The sequence below is a fragment of the Mesoplodon mirus genome (assembly GCF_964341445.2).
Source record: "Mesoplodon mirus genome assembly, chromosome: 11".
Classification (NCBI taxonomy): domain Eukaryota; kingdom Metazoa; phylum Chordata; class Mammalia; order Artiodactyla; family Ziphiidae; genus Mesoplodon; species Mesoplodon mirus.
This window is the reverse complement of record NC_138987.1, coordinates 79,626,497-79,648,502: the sequence shown is the minus strand read 5'-3', so window position 1 is coordinate 79,648,502 and position 22,006 is coordinate 79,626,497. Positions and strand designations below refer to the sequence as shown.

The following is a 22,006-nucleotide window of genomic DNA, read 5'->3' as shown; positions in this document are numbered from 1 at the left end:
GTTGTTAATTTTGCTTCCTCCTGCTCTTTAAAATGTTCAGCAGGAAACAGAAACTGTTTCAGAATTTGAAACTAAATTATTCAGAGAAAGGTTATTGCTTTAAAATAATAATGTTTATTTCTCTAGTACTGTATTTTAAGAAACTCAGGACACATTTGTCTTTTAAAATATATTAATATTTCTTTGAAAATAAAGTACAGGAAGACGAATCTGCATTTTAATGTGTAATAGTTGCTGGGGTATGGAAAGCATCCGTGGTCACTGATATGTTCTTTTGTAGAGCTAAATCAGTACTTAGGAAACTGATGGTATTTGGTTCATTACTACAGGCAAACAAGCTGAAATGATTGTTAGGCATGGGTATTTGTTTTTGTTTTCAAATTTTCTGGCACCTTACAAATAACTTATTGGGATATGACTTATGAAAACACATAGAAGCATTACTCTAAAATTCCATTATTTTGAAACCATGTTATTTGGGTACAGTGTTTGTAGATGCTAAAAATATCTTTTAATTGTCTCCTGAGATTCGTGGGACACATGTGGAAAACACAAACTTGGTGTTTATAGTTTGACTCGGTTAATTCTCAGTATCCATATCACTCTCCTTTCATAATTTCTTCATGAAAAATGTAATCACATACAGATTTCTATTTGCTTGCAACACAGAATTAATGTGAATTCCATTTCAAACTAACCACCATCAAAAGTTTCTGAAAGTCTGGTTTATATTTTTTAAGTGTATGTGGATGAGTTGCTTAGCTTTGATTTTTGGAGAAGTACATCTTTTAAAAATTTTTCAACAGATTGTTAAATTGTGGATAACGGTGACAATACTGGTGTTATATTCTGATTAATTTAATGTAGTCCCTTTTTATAATGTGTTTCTGTCTACATATTCCTTATAGTGTCATTACCTACTGAGTTTCTGTGAAAATAAATTTTCTTTGCCTATTAAAACAAAGCAATCCTTGAGATTGTTTTTTACTGTTTATTTTTCTTTGACTATCTTTGAGTTTTATTTTTGAAGGCATTAGTATTAATTTTAGTGACAAGGCAAAGCATGGCTGTAGATAACTACTGTTTTATAACTCAAAGCAAAATGCCTTAGAAAATACCTTTAGAATTAGAGCTTAGCATATGATTTAATTTGCTTAGCTGTTTTTCTCTTTTTTTAGAAGTTGGAGAAGGTTGTTTTTCTGTAATCAAGTCCGTTTAGTATTACTGGGTCAAGAAAACTATAATTAATATTTGAATATATTCACTTTTGAAAGATAGAAAAGGAAACCAGTTATTGAACAGAGTATGACTTCACAATTTATTGTGAATTTATTTTTTGTTTTACTATATATCACCTATTACTCATTTTACCTTTCCAGGTTTTTTAGTTCTTTCACTGTTTGTTAGATAAAAGCGTCTCCTTCTTATTCTTTCTTTCTTTCTTTTTTTTTTTTTTTCAAAGCCCAGGCACTCATGGTTTTATCCTTTTATTTTTATGATGTGCATTAGGACAAAATAAAGCATGTATTATCCCACTGCTTGTCTCTCTTACATACTTTAAGGGTAAAGAAGAGAGGTATTCTGGATATTCGCTTGTGTTTTTCTCTTTCCTGGTCTCCATGAATACATGACTTGATTTATCTTGATCAGCCTAGTAACTTGCTCCACATTTTTCCAAAAGTGCAAAGCAGTTTCAGCTAAAAATACACATATCAAAATGCTCCAGAAGTTGTGGCCACAGCTCAAAAATGCTGATCAATTTTGAAAATCTAAATCAACCTCGGCCATGAAACCGAGGGAAGAACCTTTGTGGTGTGGGACAGATTTCCAAAAATTCACCACAGTCCTGTTCTTAACTGGAGTTTGTGCTGATGTTGCCAGACAACTGAGGAATAGATGCAAAAAGCAGGAAGCATTATTGAATTGAGCCCTAGTGCCAATTTGGGAAAAGCAAATTAAAATGTAAAAGAATATTTTTCCACTCCTGGCGTCTCAACATAAAATGGCAAAATACATGGTTGCTGAAAAAGTCACAGAAATTGTTAATTTTGTCAGAATGGCTAATTTTGCCAAAAAACCTCAGTCTTTTTGTGTTAAAAATACATATGCATATAGTTAAAACACATTTTTTAACCCAAATAAAATCGTTTTAATTTATAAATCAAAAGAAAACAAATCAAAATGTATATATACCTTTAAGTGAGAGAAGTGTTTGACATAAATGACTGTGTGTGTGGGCTTGTTTCAATGTCTTCTGTTTTTCAGGTGCACTTAAAGAATGGATGATGACGATTTTGGTGGTTTTGAGGTATGTGCTGTTATTTACCTTAGTTTGCTTATGTAACTGTTTTAACTTTGTGGGATTATAATAGAGTATACTAAATGTATTATTTATCATTGGTGTTCATGATCCTTTCTTGATCATTTTGAATATAACTCTGGAATAAAAAAAATGTAATCAAGATAAATTAAAATATATTCCCTCTGAAAGTTAAAACTGATTTATTGTTATTGAACACTTGGTCATGACCATAGGAATGGTTTAAATTGAGGTAGTTAAGTACTACTAGTGAAAGCAGTAAAGAAGAGGTTTGAGAAATTGTCTGCAGATGATTTTGCTGGGATACATGTCTGTTAGGAAATACTTGTGAGATGAGGGATGAGTATTGAAGATCTGTCACATATTTTCATGCTTACACCTGTAATGAGTTGATTTAGTATATTAAGTACACGGCCTTTTAGTGGCTTATAGAGCTAATTAGTATGTTTGCGCTGTTGGATTATTCTCTTAGGTTTTAGTTGGATGCTTTGTAAGGAAATTGTTAGCTGAAGAAGCACTGTCTTTTCCTTAATCCTTTTCAGTGTGTGTTCATTTTATTGAAATATTTTGTAACCCAGTTATTTTTATGGAGCCAGTATAGTCTTGCAGGAAAATCTCTGGATTAGGAGTCAGGATGCCTGAGCTCAAGTCCTGGAACTACCATCAAGTGAGCTCTGTGATTTTTGCTTTTTTTTTTTTTTTTTTTTAAGAAAGACCTTTACCTAGTTTGGAACTTGGTGAAAAGGAGATTGTTAGAGATAGGGACTGTAATTAATGACGTTAATAGGAGAAATGAGATATTAAGTATATATCCAGTGCTCTGAATGTCATGAAAGAATAGTGTGAGTTTAGGTTAGGATCATTTTCTCTTCTTTTGATCTTTAATAGCTGTTAATATGGAGATATTTAGAATATGAACTTACCCGTTTTCTTCATTTCATCTAACACTGTTTTTTGTTTAGCATATTTGTATATTTCCTGTATTTGCTTTAGTATTTTGGGTTTTGTTGGGTGACTGAATCTTATTTATGTTACTGAATCTTATTATATTACTTGATTTATTATATCAGAGAAAAAAGAGTAGATAGTTTACCTTAGAGTAACAGTTATACTTCAACATACATTCAACGGATCTATTCCTTTTAATATTATATAGGTACAAAGTTAACCAGCCATTCCAATTTAATTATGGTTGTTAGGGTTCTTTCTTTCTGCATCCTGTTATAGAAATATGGAAGGTCTCTATCCTTGGGTATATAAACCATGTTTATTTGTCATAGTTTGTGGAGAGTAGCTACTGTATTCCACGTCACTTAGCTCCTGTGGCAGATTGCCCCAATTGACTTCTTGGCTGACAACTCAATGCAGAATCCAAATTGAAATTCTGGCTCTTTTTTTCAATGATAATTTTGCTGTGACCTGAACACTTAAGAGAGAGAAAACTCTGCACTCTTACTCACAAACTCAGCATTCAGTAATTGACTGCCTCATAGTTTTAAAACTGTTTAATAGGAGACTTTAATTTAAATGTCAGCTTTAGGAATTCTCTAAATGTTGAATGCTAGTAAGTTCAGCTGGTAGATTATTCAAGGATATGGATGAATCCTATTTCTTTAGGTTGATCTCTTTTTGGTCTTGTGATAATTAATGAAAAAGATTTAGTCTCTAGACTTTTGAAGAAAAATGGTGTATTTTTCTTATTTACATAGGTAAATGCTGTGGTAGTTAGTTTAGAATACTTAGATATAAAGTTCACAAACGAAAATGTGATTAAGGATATATGAAATTAAATTTCATTGGCAGGAGGTATATTTGAGAAAGGAAGGAAGAGTTTTACTCAAGGATATAGAGCACAAACACTGGGGGTAGTCACTAGTAGTGGGGCGTGGTAGCACTGAAGACTGAAAAGCAATTGAGTATTCAGAGGAAATTTGAAAATGTGTGGGGTATTACAGAGAATTACATTTGCAGAATTGAGAGGCTTGATTGCTTAAATAGCATTTATACTTTTCAGATTTTCTAAAATAATTTTGCCTTTGTTTTATAGGCTGCAGAGATTTTTGATGGTGGAAATGGTGAAACTCAAACTACATCTCCTGCCATTCCTTGGGCTGCTTTTCCTACAGGTACTACTGTAGAGTAACTAGGAATATTTTTTTTTTATTCAACATTTTTGCCTTTCTTTTGAAAGCCCCTTTCCTACCTTTTCACTTTGCCTTCTTTGATCTGAAAAATGGAATGACCCAAATTTAACATAGTTTTTACAAAAAAAATTATGGATTGAGTAACAAATTCTGCAACGGTGGCTTGGGGCATGATTCCAAAAAAGATATCATGAACGTGAAATAAAATTAAAGTACAATTGACATTTCCAAATTTGTCTTTGTTTTAGTAAGGTGAGGTGCCAACTGATTTTTTTAGAGTGTCCATTTCATTAATTAAAGACTCCTTCTTCTTAATATTCTAAAAATATTATAAAAATGATTTGTCATCCCCAACAGTATTTAAATTTAGAAGTTTTTCTACAGGAAAATCATTCAAAAGTATTAAGAAGTAAGCCATCCAGGAAATTAAATACAAGAATAAATTCCATTATTGCGAGGTATTTTATGGAAGACCTAATGTTAGTATTAATATAATTCTGTCTAAATAATACTTTGCATTTTCTTCTTGTTCTGCCAAATCATTGTAAAATCAGGAGTCGAAGATGAAAATACCATTCTTCAAGAGCTCTGCCCCATCTTAGATTATTAGAGTTATTCATTCTACAAATATTTTTCCAACACTTATTATGCATGAGACACTGTGGGGCCATGTCCTTTACTTCAAGGGCAGACACATACATATTTGTAATATGAAGCAGATTTGTGATTTGGGAAGAATGATGATTTCGTCATCCATTCGTTTAGCAAATGTTACTTCATTCACGGTATGAGTCAAGTACTGTCCTTGAAGCTGCGTATATATCATTGATCTGGGCTTTGAAGGATGCATATAATTTCAATAGGCAGAGATTGGAATGGGGAAAGATTCTGAAGGGAGAAAAATGCTTGGAATAAAGGTGTAGATGTGGGAAAGAGGATGGCACCATTAGGATGCTCATTCTTGTTGGAAGGCTTTGTATGTGTTGTTTCCTTTGCCAAGAATTGCTCGCCTTGCTTCCCACTGCCACTCTCTTCCACTCCCTTATCATATAAACTCGTGTCTGTTTTATGTGTCGTTTCTTACTTTAATGTTTCTTTTTCTGGGAAGCCTTCCCAGAGAACCTTCTCACATCTATGTGCACCTATTTTCTGGCTTTCATGTTAGACTGTAAGTTTTGTAAGGTACTATGTCTGTTTTTCCTATTGTTATGTCTTAAATGCTGAACACAGTGCCTGGCTTACAGTTGGCCCTCAGTAAATTTTGTAGGAAGAATAAAGAAAAACAGATGAATGAATGAATGAGTGAATAAGTAACTGAATAAATGACTAGGGTGACAATGGGAGTGAATAGGAAGACTTGAGATAGTGATATTTATATGATGGTTTAGGATTTTCAGTGTGCTATTATGTTTTGTTTATTGTAGGTAGGGCAGCTACATTATTCCTGTCATACAGATGATGAAATGACAATTTATAAAAAGTTTTGGAGTTTGAGACAGATAACTATGTTTAGGAGTGAAATTTATACTTTCAGGTTCTATCTCAGTTTATTTTTAGTAACTCTATTTTTTGAAAAAAGCATCAGCAGGACTGGCTGACTGACTGACTGGCTGTGAGGGTGAAGGAGGAGTCACAATTGATTTTTAAGGTTACGAGCCTCGGTTCTGGAAGGATGGTATTACCATGAACAGAAATAGAGAATTTAAAGGAGTTGGTTTGGGGCAGTATGAGGCCTTAATGAATTTGTCTTAGACATGACTATTTAAAGTACCTAGAGTTCAGAGAAAGGTGGGCCGGAGTTCTCGGTTTGGGAGTTTTTCCATTGATATGACAGTTGAAGTTGTAGGAGATCACTGGGGGAAACAACATGTAGAGAGAATAGCTTTAAGTAGAGGAATTTGGATGTCTATAGTTAGAGAACAGGAGGAAGAAAAAGAGACCAGAGACTTGAGAGATAAGGAGAGTAGGGGCTAGTGCAACACAGACATAAGGAGTAGAACATTTCAAAGAAGGCATGGTCACTGATGTCAAAGGCTGTAGGGAGGTCAGTGAGATTTGAGACTGAGAAAAACCCACAGACAGTCCTAAATGTCATTGAAGGAAATGGTTTCATCAGAGTAGAAGTTGAAGCCAGATTGGACTTCTTTACTTTGCATGAAAGCAGGAGGAGTGTTTGTTTTCTTATAGTTATTGTGGCAATGTATTAAAGAATTGTATATTGTGAGCAACTTATTATTATATGTCACATCTCTATATATCTGTATATTTGTAGGTCAAGTCCTCAAAGCCTAATGAACTAGAATTAAAGAATAACCCCTCTAGTGTACACACACACACACACACACACACACACACACACACACACACACACACACACACACACACACACACACACACACACACACACACACACACACATTGTCTCTCCCTCACTGAAAAAATCAGACCTGAAGAAAGAACTCTTTTTGGATTTCCTCAGTGACTTGCAGAAGTAAAGGAAAACAAATCTGGCCAAGAGCTGAAGTTAATGGCATGTTAGGTGTTTGCTCAGCGAAAGCAATCTTCCTCCTTTGTTGAATATAGTTTGTCTTTCTCTGGCTGCTGAATTCTGCCTCTGATTCAGGTATTTTGAAATTGTTTAGATAAGAGTGATGTGCACAAGCTGATTAGCGTAACAATTTAATCATTTCCGCACTAAATCCAGAAAAGATAGGAACTCTTTAAGAGATCTAAAGCAGATTCTTTCTAGTTTAAGCAGACTAGTATTCTCCTTTTGTCTGTTTTTCTATCTATACTCTAGTTGTCTGTAATCTATATGAAAAATATAAGAGATGACTATTAGCCAAATTTCACCACAGCATAAAATCCAAGAAGATTATTCAGAAACATTTGGTTTAAATTTTTAAAGTGCTTTGGGGCGAATAGAAGTGTTCATTCTTGGGGTTAGGATAAACGATTGTGTTAAGTACGGAGTGTAGTGGCTTAGTGTGCCTAGTGATTATCCTGCTTTAGGGCTGGTGGTTAGTTGGAGGATGATTTCATAATAGCAACTGGGATAATTTGTCTCTCAGAATGTCTGTTTTTAGCCTTCAATACTGTTAATGAATTGAGGTACCTTGGGACGTGCATTTTTCTGTATTATTAGGATCATTTATGTAGTGAGAACTTTTAAAATACCAGATTATATGCAATGCTGATAATGAAATTAAAAAATTGCCAGTCAGAATAAGTGAAATGGTCATGTTGGTTCTTTACACAAATTATTATCTCTAGGCCCCTCCCTCATCAGAGGTGTGGCATCTAACTTATGATATGTGTCTCTACACTTCCTTTGTCAAAGGAGTTGGAGAATGTAAGTGATGAATGAATATGAAATTATGAATCTCCTTTTTTCCTCTTGCCTTTACTCTCAATAAAAGTGTGATGATTATTATTTCATTTCAGTGAAAGCTACTCGGTGAGAAGAATTGCCTCAATCATTTTCCTCCCTATTTCATAGCCTTACCTTCTAGCTTGTCTCCATGGCTGTTGTTTGAAGCCTGTGAGCCAAACTGTGATCTGCATTGTTTCTAGATGATGTCTGTTCCTGTTTGCCATTGCTTCTGGTTGTCACACCTTCCCTCAACTCCTGTCTGCTTACTTGAGTCTTATTTTTTCTTTTAAGAAAAAACATAGTGTTTTCACTGTTTGTTCCATATCTCATAATTGCTCCTCCTTCTGAGCTACTGTATCATTTTTTTCTGCACCATTTGCTTGGCACTTAGCTTATGCCAATTTGTATTTTCTTAAAATTGTGGTAAAATACATATAACATAAAATTTACCATATTAATTAGCTTTTTATTAATAATTTTTTTTATTGGAGTATAGTTTATTTAAAATGTTATATTAGTTTCTGCTGTACAGCAGAGTGAGTCAGTTATACATATACACATATCCACTCTTTTTTAGATTCTTTTCCCATATAGGTCATTACACAGTATTGAATAGAGTTCCCTGTGCTATACAGTAGGTTCTTATTTGTTATCTATTTTATATATGATAGAGTATTTTATATATAATATATAAATATATGTATTATATGTATAGTATTTTATATATAGTCAATCCCAATCTCCCATTTATCCCACACCCCCCCACCATATTAATCAGTTTTAAGTGTACAATTCAGTATTTTTAATTATATTCACATTGTTGTGCAGCTAATCTCTAGAACTTTTTCATTTGTGAAACTGAAACACTATAGCCATTAAACAATAACTATCCAATTCCCCCTCCCCCCAGTCCCTGGCAACTATCATTCTACTTTCTACCTCTTAGAATTTGACTACTCTGGATATCTCATATAAATAGAATCATCCAGTATTTTTCTTTTTTGTGATTGGTTTATTTTACTTAGCATGATATTCTCAAGGTTCATCCATGTTGTAGCATGTGTCAGAATTTCCTGCCTTTCCTAGCCTGAATAATATTATATGTACAGACCACATTTTGTTTATCTGTTCATTCGTCCATGGACATTTGGGTTGCTTCCTTTGGCCATTGTAAATAATGCTGCTATGAACATTGGTGTACTAATTTGTATTTTTAAAAATATGATTTTATCAGTATGACTTCCATCTCTGCATGTCTACTTTAGTCTAAGCCTTGGAGGGCAGAGACCATGTTTTAAACATTTTTGAATCAAAAGTACCTAGTATAGCATTGTGCCTTGCTAATCAGTAATTGTTTCTTGATAATTAATAGTGCAGATTTAGTTTCAAATAACTCTTTTTGCTTATCTTAATTCTTTGAGGGTATTTAAATAGTTTTTTAATCACAAGTTAGAGGAAGGCAAACTTAAGCTTTCTTTAAAAATTATAGTAATCTTGGAAATCTTAGATAATTATTCAAAGATGGCTAAGAAGCTATTTCCTCTTGGGCTCAGTTAACTTTCCTGGTCAGAATTCCCAATTCAGACAAATAACCTGGGGATAATGGTTAGTAAGAGTAGTCACAGATTCTCAGAAAGAGAGAACAGCTATTTTGCTATTTTTTTTCTATTTTTTTCCCTGGTCCTACAGTGTGTCGGCAGATAACAGTAGAGGACAGCAGAGGTTAGACTAAATTTTAGTTCAAAATATTAGGAGTCTAGAAGCAGCAATAATAGTATCCAGTTCTTTTACGTCCTTTTAAAAATATTCTTCTTCTAAATATTTTTCCCAAAGAAAAATCATTCAAGATTTTTCATAGCATAAGATATCAGGAAGTTTTTGAATTTGCTTCTCATAGAACTATATTTTTTAGAAAAAAAGTTTTTTTTTGGCTAAGAAATCCCTTGTTTTTTCAAAATCATTCTCAAACAATTAACTATCTTTTGTAAATTTTTATAAGACTGGTAATACTCTGCCTTTTAGGAAACTAACTTTTCGAAATGAATGTCTATCTTCTGATATACACGTGTTTATGTACATACAAATGCAAATGTATATATATATATATATCAGAATGTAGACATAAATAGATAGACAGATATTCTCATTTCTTCCTTTTTCTCCACTTTTACCTTCCAGTGCAAGTTATCTTTCCTACCATACCCTTTTGAAGGAAGTACTCTATCTTTACTTGACCTTACAAGTTCTAAGAACATTAGACTGTTAGTCTTAGTTTGGCTTTAGTACATTTTTTATTATGTTTTCTGATTGCAGCAGACCCAAAGTTTCAGAATCCATGATATTTATTTAAATTAATTATTTAGCTTGTTTGTTCATTCACTAATTCACTCATTTATCACATGTTTGAAAATATACTGTGTATCAGACACTAAGTGCCATGTGCTGTGGACCAACTTATGCCACTTTTGTGATACCGTATGAAACGTGTCATCTCAAATGACAAGGTGTCTCATGAAATGTAATGTTAATACTAACAAGTGCTTTTATCAATAACTTTAGTTTCAAATCTGTGATAGAGGTTGCATGAAAAGTATATTAGGTCAGAAATTGTTGTCATGTTGCCATTGTGTACAGTGTGGGTGGTGCTGTTTTAGAGGCAAATGACTGTTCACTTTTTACTTTAAACTGTATAAATATAAATTGCCTAGAAGGCGAGGTGGGAGGCAAAACCTTGAATACTGTCCTTTCCAATATGTTTCTAAGTTCCTTGCAGCACTACACAGACCACATTAGACTGCATTGACCATCAAAGGGAAAAACAAGTGGTCCAGATAGATACTTTAATCCAAATTAGCTCCTTCGAAACAGCTTATATAGAGGGCAAACTAAGCTGTCTTCAGAAGCCGACCCTTTAGAAGGAATAATGGGAACTGGACCAGCAGATGTTGAACTAAATAACTTAGATGTGGTTCACTTTGCATCTGGAGCTATTTGCATACAAAGCCAACAGGAAAGTTCAAGCATTTTTCTCAAGACATTGGCAGAGAGAAACCTGGAAGACAGATGCCTTTTTGATTTCATGGTTCAGTTTTTCCATTCTCCATTCTTCTGGCCAGGAAAACCTAGGACAACAAACCGGCCATTTTGTTAATATCCCATTACTCTCCTTGCTAACCCTGTTTTTCCAGTAGAATCTGTTACACATCTATAAGAGCTCAGAACCTGAGTCCACACATTTTTGTTTGAGAAAAAATTGTGTTTTTTTTTTTTCAGATTAATCTGTGGTTTGCACATAGGGGTAGTAAACATTAGCTGAATTCATTGGTCTGATCTATATTTGAGGTAAAATTTGAAGGTGACTTACTCCATATTCACATACTGTATTATAATAGGCAGTATAGGTAATGCTTGAAAACTTTTGTCGCTTCTACTTTGTATCCACATTGGACATTTTTTGCCGGGACATAAACTGGATTTCCATTGTGGTCTAATAATTTTGTAATATTGTCACACTGGGTATTTGAATGGAAGATTGCCAGATAGCTTCTTTTTGCTACTTCTTGTATTTTTTTCTTATCTCCCAGATTTTTAACTCACCTTTATTTTTTCTGGAGCCAGTTTTTATAAATAATGATTAAGATGGTAACTTCTATAAAGCTGTGAGTTATGGCTGTACATGTAAGTATCAGTCCTTATGTGGGTTTTCAGTAATTTATGACAATTTCTGTTTTCATTAATGCATATAATAGGAAATATATTAGTGATATTTATAATGACTTTGAAGATGAGATTTGTAATGTGGTTTACAGTCAAATATCTCTGGCTATGGAATGAGGAGTTCTGCTTTTTGCCTTCAACTAACTGTGTAACTTCCCTGAAATTCAATTATTTAATCTGTAAATTGAAGGGCTAGACGATATCTAAGCGTTTTTCCAGATTTTGAGTTCCAAGTTTATTTGTAAAATTTTTTCTGATTACAATGTCTGTAATATGAGTAGCTTCCACTAGGTGAATCATGGTACCTCATTTTAACTGCATGGTCAAACTATCACAGTACTAATGTAATAAATTACATTTAGTCTAAAAACATAGCTGTAAACATAGAACACAAATGTTACTGTGAAGAACTGTAGTACTGAAGAGAAACTTGGTCCTTTTCTATGTATTTTAATTATTATCAATTACTGTTTAAACTCATTTTTTTCTGGTGTTTTATGGTACAGTCTTTATCTCTTTTATCTGATTCTGAACTTGCTTATTAAAAAGACAATGGTTTGATTTTTAGAATATTACAGAATACATGTACACATTTTTAAAATAGAGCTTTGTAGAGATTTTTGCACATTATTAAAAATGATGAAGTCTTGGCCTCTTTTTTCTATAAGATGAAGGTAGTGCTCTGATTCTTGATGATCACAGTGCTGAGTTAGCCACCACCACCACCACCACCAAAAACTTAGGCTCTGTCTTGCTCAGTAACAGTATAAGTCATTGTCAGATGTTCTTATAACAATATATAAATTTCTATATAGCTGCCCTTCTGAATTATGCTTCTTTGGCCTCAGAAAATATACTTTTTATTGTTTCTGACAGACAGGCAGACATACTCACATGTAGTACAAAAGGCATGAAAGAAAAGGGAAATAATATTAAAGGTATACAGTGAACATTTCTCTTTTATCCTAGTCCCCTAGTCCCATTCCCCTAGACCACTAGTCCTACTCCCCTGATAAAACTTGTTTTCATTTTCTTTTGTAACCCTCCAGATTTCTTCCAGGCATATAAAAATGTGAATGTATCCTCCTCTTCTTTTTACACAAATCATAGTATACTGTATATACCTGCTAACGCCTCTTGCTTTTTCCCCACGCTAGTAGATGTTGCTACAGGAGTCCTTCTAGATCTTCCAGATTCATTTTACTGGTTGCATAGCACTCTTTTGCATGGATGTACCATTATTCATGTTACCAGTTATTTTACTCCCTGTTTTTTGCTGTTACAAGTAACCCTACAGGGAATATATATAGATATATTTTTTCTACAGGGAATATTTTTGTATGTATTTTCCGTGAAGCTATTTTAATTTAGATGATAATATTATATTGTTCCTGTGACTTAATGGAAAGATCAGTTAAAATTAACAAATAGTTTATTTATTAATTTTACTAAAATGAGCACAGGACAAACATGTTCTCTAACTCTAAATAATGTCATATTTTATATTTATATGGTCACACATAAGACAATGTTGGTCACATTGAAGGTGATGCTAATTTTCTGAGTATGTTGAAAATAAAATCTTTAGCTGACTATGAGCAAATTAGCATGGTAGGTTGAAATACTCTTTAGTTGTCATATTGTATTTTTTTAATGTGTCAAATAATGTTTATTGCAACATTGTTTATAATAGCCTAAACTAGAAACAACCCAAATGTCAATCAAAAGTAGAAAGTTTAATATTTTGGGGTATATTTATATAATAGAATACCATACACCTGGAAAATTAACAAACTACCACTGCACATAAAAACATGAAGGAATCTCATGAACCATATATACTGTTCTCACAATATCTTTAAAGGATCAGTAAGAGGTCTCAGTTGACAAACTGTTCTGTAATTCAGGTCCTAGGGCTAAAATCTGATGTCTAGAGTGTCAGCCTCCCTTTGGAGTCATGGAATTCTTGTTCTTCACGAGGATGAGGGCTCCGTGTTTTGGTCAGAGAGCTAGGCTTAAGACCAGTTCATAGTGAGCCCCATGCCTGAATCTGCCAAAGGGCAGAAGTCATCATCACGCTGTTTATTCACTCAGGATGGCATGGGGTAAAGAGGGGCAAGTAGACTTTAGATCAGGGAACTGTGGATGAATGGTGCAGTATGTGACTAGGAAAAATTTCTGACTTAAATTATCTGAATGGAGGTCAGAGGCAAAGGCCAGACCTGGAGCTAACAGAGCTGCCTATGTCCCTCTCCCCCTTTACACCTTTACCTCTGAGATTCTTTTTTTAGACTCCTAGGCCTAGCTCTAGCTGGAAACAGTAAAATCTTCTACTGTGGGAATTTTCAGATGGCCAAACTGAGGATTGAGGGGCCCATGGGAACATGACACTGACAGGACAATAGGACCAGCATAACCAGAGGTTCTGACAGATGTGCCCTGCTGTACACTTGGCTCGATGTCTCTGGACTGTTATCTCTCATGAACACTATTGCTAATATGAGTACTTTGTGCTCACTCAGGTTGAATTTTCGAGCACTTCTTCCTTCTTTTTGAAGTTTGGGTATTTGATGTTCTGGAATAGAGCCTCCAACTCTCTGTGCTATTCTATTCTGTAGACGTTGTGTTTCTGGTGCTTCCTCTTTAGGGAGTACCATGATTTCCTGAGATTTTTGAATCTTCTGTTCCTGCTCCTGTTCCCTCCTTGTGGTTTTCTGATCCACAGCCCACCCATCACCAAATACTGTAGGTTCTAAGTTTAATTAAACTTGGGGATCTTTTCACTTCTCTCCGCTTCCCTAAGTTACTACTCCAGTCAAAGCCACTATCATGTCTTTTCTAAATGACTTCAGGAGTTTTTTCCCACTCTGAACTCTCTTAGCGCCTTTCTTTAAGTGGCACCCAGAGGGCTGGGCTACAGTGAATACTTAGTAAATGTTGGCTATTTGTGGAATTTGATTTTAAAGTTTAGAAGTGTTTGGGATTTTTTCATTTTTGTGGATTCCTGAATATCAAAGTATAAAACTTATTATTTGACTATAATTTTAGAGATTGTAATTTTGACCTATTATTATAATGTTTCCCTGAATATTTGTATTATTCTCTACATTGAGAACTAAAGGTTGTGCCTGTTATTAGGATATTATCTTGAATAAGTCGTAGAAACTCATTGCAGTTAAAAAATTCTGCATGATTTGGGCATCATTATTGTGTCTTATCAAAGTATTAATCCCACTCTGATTTCCACAATTAATTTATGTGATACAGCCCATATTTATTAATTTTTTCTTTCTTATTAAAGCATTGCTGAGGTGAGGATCCAATTATTTTTAATAATGTCATTGTGGAAAAAATTTCCTTCATTTAAATTATAATTGAAAAATCTTTTGAGGTTTGTTTTCTTGAATTGAATGTGATAAAGACTAATTTTATTGTGGACCTCCTCAGATAGATTGTTTTGGATAATGTACCTTTAATAATGGCCAAATAATTTTAGGGTAAATGAGACAGAGATTGCTTAAAGTACTTAGAAATTAGAAAGATGCTTAGGAATATATTTTAGAACTGTAAATACATAGTGATATTTTTACCTAATCTTAATGCTATAGAAAGTTTGTCTGCCTGACATGAAGGTTTTGATTATTTTGTATCTATCACGTCTGAGGTCAAAATAAAGGAAAGTGGGTAAAAGGTGCTTCAGCTAATTTGGATAGAAATTTTAATTTAATTTGTCAGACATCACAGAGCTGACAAAATATTGTAATAAATTTCACATGCAGTTTGGTTATTATGAAACCGTTTACCCAAGCTAAATCAACTGTTATTGTCTTTTTCAACCATTCCCTTGACATTTATGAACATACAGCAAGTAAAACAAAAGGAAATTTTTGCTGATAGAATTGCTCATTTGTCTAGTGAATAAAGAGTTATTGATTTTATCAACCTGTTAGGTTCCTAAAGGAACATTCTATAGTATTTTATTTTATTTATTTTTTTATTTTTTTATTTTTTTGCGGTATGCGGGCCTCTCACTGCCGTGGCCTCTCCCGTTGCGGAGCACAGGCTCCGGACGCGCAGGCCCAGCGGCCATGGCTCACGGGCCCAGCCGCTCCGCGGCATATGGGATCCTCCCAGACCGGGGCACGAACCCGTATCCCCTGCATCGGCAGGCGGACTCTCAACCACTGCGCCACCAGGGAGGCCCTCTATAGTATTTTAATCCTTGGTCTTTATGATCTAAACACACATACTTTGTTTTGATCGAATGTTTGAAGAAATTTAAGAATTTCATTTCTCCTAAATTTTTAAAGATAGATTAGATTCTCATTTGGTTACCAGTCATTTTGTTTGAAGTCAGGGCATGAGACTATTTACTTCCTTTTGGTTGTGTGTCCCCCCCCCCCATTCAATAAGTATTTATTGTGTGCCAAGTCCAGGGGGAACAATGGAAAACAAACAGGATAGACAATGCTATGAATTTGTTAAATTAACATTTGTCAAGTAGAGCACAGGCTGCCTCATGGTGAGTTGCATTCAGCAACAGACCACAAGAGAAACTGAAATGAAGAAGTTTTATTACCCACAGGTCCTGGAGGAAGTACATGGCATGCCTTGTGGGGCCACATCAGGTCAAGATAGAGTGCAGATGGAGGGTGTGAAAGAATCCAGGGTCTATGCTTTTATTAGGGTCCCAAGGTGGAGGCTTTAGGGGTTCCAGGGCTAAGTCTGGATTGGGCGGTTCATACCAAACGACAGGGAATAGTAAACTCCATGGGGGTCTTATCAAAGGGGTACAAAAAGAGAAGGCCCTGGGGGGGGCGGGGGAGACTGTTGATCACAAAGGTTGTTGGGGAAGTCACATTAAGAACTTAAATTTGCTTGTGACTCTATGGGCTGTTATCTAGGGAGTGCTTGCCCAAGAGGGCTAGTGGCAGTTTAAGGTCTCTGCAGGCCACTTGGCCAAACAAAATGGGTGTCGAGGCAGCAATACAGTGGAGTAGCTTAGCTAAACTCTCGACATACAAGATATGTGCCTTCACGTGTCTTGCAAGCTTGTAAGGTGCACAAAAATTAAATAATTACAGATAATTATTTAATTATAACTAAGATATCTTTTTTAAGAGTAGATACAGGGTATCAGGATAGTAGAAACAGAGAGTGAAGTGGACACTGCATTATAGCTGGGAAGTATATCAGACCACTATCTGAGACCAAATAGGGGTCAACAGCCCCCCCCCCAAAAAAAAGCCTATAATAGGGAGGCAGGCTTATCTGAAAGAGCTGAAAGCTTTGCAGCAGAGAAGAGGGAGATGGAGAGAACATTTCCAAATACTAACTTTTGGGAATGTCAACATTCTTAATTTTATGTTTATTTCCTGATTTATTAAAATCTTTTTCATGATTGTTATTCTCTTTGCTCTATTTTGTTGGGTTTATTTTTGCATTTTTCCTAATTAAAAAAATGTTGATGCCTATCTCTTTAATTTTAACCTTTCATTTCAAATATAAGGATTCAAGGATATAATTTCCCCTCTGATTATTACTTTAGCTGCATCGTGCCAGTTTTGATTTTTTAAAAAAAATCCTCCACTTACATATATTTTCTAATTTGTAGTCTGGATTATTCCTTGAGTTATTTTAAGAGTATTTCTTAATTTCTAAGGATGGTTTTTTTCTAGGTATTGTTTCTTGATTGCTTTGTTGCTGGAGAAAGTAGTTTAATACATGTTCTTTGTGATTTGATGAGACTTGCTCTGTGGCATAATGCTATCTGAGAATGAGCAGCATTGATATCCCCCAGGTGCTTGTTAAAAATACAGAATCTCAGGCTGCATTCCTGACCTACTGTGACAGAGTGTGTGTTTTAACAAGATCCCCAGTTAATTAATGCTTATGAACATTAAAGTTTGAGAAGCACTGCTGCTCCGGACCTATGTAGATACTGTATTCAACAACTGCAGAGTACACTATATGATAGTTTATCTAAATATTAATTTGTAGCAATGTGGCAGTCTCTTTGTGTTGGTGGATTTATAAACTTCTTGTTGAAGCTCTGTAACTTTTCACTTTTTCTATTTTGAGATTCTGTAACTAGGTACATTCATATTTATAATATCTTTTTGGTATATTGAACTTTTTATTATTATGTAGTCATCTCTTTATATCTGTAGAATTAGTTTGTGCCCCAAATCCATTTTGTCTGATAATAAATCCTGCAGCTTTATTTTCATTAGAATTCAACTGGTATTTCTTTTTCCATTCATGTTTTTCAGTCTCTTTGTATACTTATGTTTTTTAGATATGTCATTCATAAAGAGCATAAAGATAGATTTTGTTTGTTTATCCAGCCTGATAGTCCTTGTCTTTGAATTAGAATATTTAGTACATTTATATTTTAATGTAATTACTGATGTACATTTTTTCCCCCTACTATTCCAATTTTGGCTTTCTATTTGTACTGCCATTTTGTGTTTCTTTTTTCTTCTTACTTTTTTTGAATTAATTTTCTTGTTTCTTTTTTCTCATGCTCTACCAGTTTGGAAGTTACGTACTCCGCTTCTCTTCTTTTGGTAATTTCCTTGGAAATTTTAACAAGCATTCTTAACTTATTAAAGCCTTAAACAAATGAGTATCTTTATCCTCCTCTTTAAAAGTACAAAAAACTGTGAGACATTTGAACCTCAATGATTTCTTCTTATTATGCTATTTTTTTCTAGTATTTTTTACATATATACTCAGAATCTGCATATATATTTATGTATTTAATATATATTTAACTCCACAAGGCATTGTTGTTATTATTAGTGTTTTATGTAGATGAAGTATATTGGATTTACCTGCATATTTACCATTTTTTCTTTATTTCTTCTTGTAACTTAGACTCTGCATCACAAATCATTTGAGGTGCATCTTTGAGAATTTTCCAGAGAGATACTCATTGTTGGCAAACTCTCAGTATATGCTTGTTTGAAATTGCTTGTCCCTGTCCTTGTTGGATAGTTTGACCTAGATGTTTCTGAGTTGACAGTCATTTTTTTCCTCTGCACGATGTGATTATTACTCCTCTGTCTTGTAATTTCTCTAATTGTTGTTGAGAAGTTAGTTGGTTCCATTAATTACTGCTCCTTTGAGGGTAATTGGTCTTTTCTTTCTGGCCACCTTTATGATTTACTTATTCTTTGTAATTCATGTTCCATAGTTTCACTGTGATGTAGCAGGTATGGATATCTTTTTATTTACCTTGCTTAGAATGTGATGGGCTTTTTGAATGTATGGGTTGAATCCATGGATTTAAGAAGTGTGATAAGCTACAGATTCAAGAAGTGCAGCAAATCACTTATGGAAAATTCTATCACTTCTGGAAAATTATTAGCCATTAGCTCTTTCTTTTTTTCTTCATTTAAAAAATTTTTTTAAATTAATTTATTTAATTTATTTTATTTTTGGCTGCAGTGGGTCTTCGTTGCTGCACGCGGGCTTTTCTCTAGTTGCGGAGAGCGGGGGCTACTCTTCATTGTGGTGCGTGGGCTTCTCATTGCGGTGGCTTCTCTTGTTGTGGAGCACGGGCTCTAGGCCTGTGGGCTTCAGTAGTTGTGGCATGTGGGCTGAATAGTTGTGGCTCGCGGGCTCTAGAGCACAGGCTCAGTAGTTGTGCACGGGCTTAGTTGCTCCGTGTCATGTGGGACCAGGGCTCAAATCCATGTCCCCTGCACTGGCAGGCGTATTCTTAACCACTGTGCCAGCAGCGAAGCCCTATCTCTTCCGATATTAGTTTTGTTCCATTTTCTCTTTTCTCTTCTTCTGGAACTCTAAAATTAGATAAATGGTAATTTTTTTAAACTCTATCTGTGTCTGTTAACCTCTTTTTCACATTTTGACTGTGCTGTAGTCTGATTAATTACAGATGTACTTTTCATTTCACTGTGCTTTTCTTCATCATTGTCTAAGCTGATACAAAACCTATCCATTGTTTATAATTTCAGTTTTCTTTCTTCCTTCCTTTCTCTTTCTCTTCCCTTCTTCCTTCCCTCCTCCCTCCCTCCCTTCCCTCCTCCCTCCCTCCTCCCTCCTTCCTCCCTCCCTCCCCTTCCTCCCTCCCTCCCTCCCCTCCTTCCTTCCTCTCCTCCCTCCCTCCCTCTGCTCCTTCCTTCCTCTCCTCCTTCCCTCCCTTCTTCCCTCCGTCCCCTCCCTCCTGATAGCTCCTGCTGTGTTTAAATTTCTAAAAACGAGAATATAATGGCATCCACTTTGGGTTTTGGCATATGGCTTTAGATATATATCTCTAAGAATATGTTGCTATCCTAAGTTTCTTTTTAATAGTATATTCATCATATACTACTGGAACAGTAGTTCCAGGATTTTTTTAATAAAAAATTCTTTATTCATGTATTCTACTTCCTGATGCCTGGTCTTTGCTGATTTCACTGAAAGTAAAAAAAAAATATTGACACGAAAAATTAAGCAAATGGGCTAGATTCTAACAATTAGTGTGTACATTTGTATATTTTAATGTATTTCAGAGTCTTGTATCATCACTGTAATATATTTGCTATGGCCTAATTAAATATGATGATGTGAAATGTGCTTGTATTAAATTTTTTTTCTTAGATGCATGAACTATAGAAATCATAAATCTATATCCCTTGATTATTTAAGAACATTTGGTATCTTTATATTAATTGAATATTTTATATATGCATATATATATAGATATATGATTCTTATAATCTTTGAGTTACATTTCTTTAGAAAGAGAACATATTGTTATTTGTCAAAAAGGTACTGTTTAGAGTTTAAACCTGATGTCATTTTGGATTCATTGGGTGTAAACCAAAGAGATATACTTGTTTCCTAGGTTCTCTTATGGTTAAAGTAAACTTAAATAGGCAATCATACTTAACAAGTGTATAATGAAAATAACTAATATCTTCTTTCTCTTGATGCGATGGATATGAATATATGATTTTTTTACCTCTGGAAAATAGTTCACATTTTCATGTTTCTCTTGTACACATTTGTATAGTTCTTTGTGTAGCTCATAAAGTGGTAAACAGCTGGGCTGAGGGATAGACTGTAATTTTTGCTTTACTTAGAGTGCTTAGTCCATCTCTTAGGTTTTTGAGCCTGAATCAGTCTTCTTGGGGCAACTGGATTTTAAAGTTTTCATAGAAGGGCAGTGTTTTTAGAAGGAAGTATAGAAGTTTGGTCAAATTTGATTTAGAAAAGCTGTTCATTGTTTTGCTTATTGAAAATATTAGCTAAGACTTCTTTGTAGATTAAAAAAAATCTTACATAAGAGTCCATACTATAAACTTTCCTGCATTTGTCTGTTGAAATTTTTATGTATATTTTTATAGCTTAATATATAGTTATTACATGTGTAATTTAGAGAAATTTCAGCTTTTTGTTTTTAGATTTTTAATGTTATAATTATATTTTACTTATTTGCTAAGATTTACAGGAAATTGACTTTCAAAGATATGCTATTAGTTTTCCTAAAGGCTAATTGAAGCCATATTTTATAAGCTCATAGCATATACTGATATATGTACAGATTTGGTAAGTAATATAAACATTTCTATGTAAGACCATGTAAAGTATACATTAACATTAATAAATGTTTTGGAACTAAAAATGCCTTATGTTCAACTATATTTTTATAAGAAGAAGCCGCAAACTCACTTTCTTCATAGTAATTGAAAATTTTAGAGATTTATAAATGACTTACTATGATAAAGGGAATTTCTAATATCACGAGTACTATATATACTATGTCAGTTAAGTTGGAGATTATTTTTAATGGAGTAATCTGTTTCTGGTATGACAGATGCTCTTTATTTTAGCTTTGTCTTGAAATGACATTGCCTTTTCGTTAATCCAGTTATTTAACTTCAGCAAAAGCTGCGCACAACTGCATTGGTCAGTGCTCTTGGCCAAATTCTTCTGGTTAATGCATCAGCCCCTTTGTCATTTTCACTTCTATCAGACTAGCTCAGATTTATACAACATCTCATCTGAGCTATTATAAATATTGTCTTAACTGTCCCCTTTCTCTTATAATTCATCTTATACATGGTTTCCAGAAGTTTTTATATAGTGGCATTCAAAACCCCTAAGTTCTTTTGTCTCACTTTCAAGGTCCATTATCTGGTAATGGCCTGACTATGTTGACTTTTCACTCACTGTCACCCTTGACATACCAGTGGTACAGTAAAACAGAAATTACTTGCTTTTCTCAGCACATTTTCCCAATGTATTGCTACCTCAGTTCTTTGTTCTAGTTTTGCTTTCCAGCTGAAATATTCCTCTCCATCTCTGTTCAAATCACACCCTTCCTTCAAGCCCTGGTTTAAATATCTTTTTCTCCACTGAGTTTTCCTCAATCACTTTTTCAACCCCCTCAATTCCTGCCAAATCTGGAAGTGACCTTTCTTTTCTATTAATTACTGTTTT

At 34.3% G+C, this 22,006-nt stretch overlaps 1 protein-coding gene across 4 annotated transcripts in view; it reads left to right on the top strand.

The window, feature by feature from the left end:
- Window positions 1-22,006, top strand: part of CCDC91 (coiled-coil domain containing 91) — a 401,471-nt gene that overhangs the window by 94,198 nt on the left and 285,267 nt on the right. For all 4 annotated transcript variants that reach the window (XM_082636831.1, XM_082636829.1, XM_082636828.1 and 1 more), the window contains exons 2-3: window positions 2,266-2,308; window positions 4,368-4,446. In XM_082636831.1, coding sequence (XP_082492957.1) covers window positions 2,279-2,308; window positions 4,368-4,446 — 109 coding nt within the window. In that variant the 5' untranslated portion in view covers window positions 2,266-2,278. The remainder of the gene's footprint in view (window positions 1-2,265; window positions 2,309-4,367; window positions 4,447-22,006) is intronic.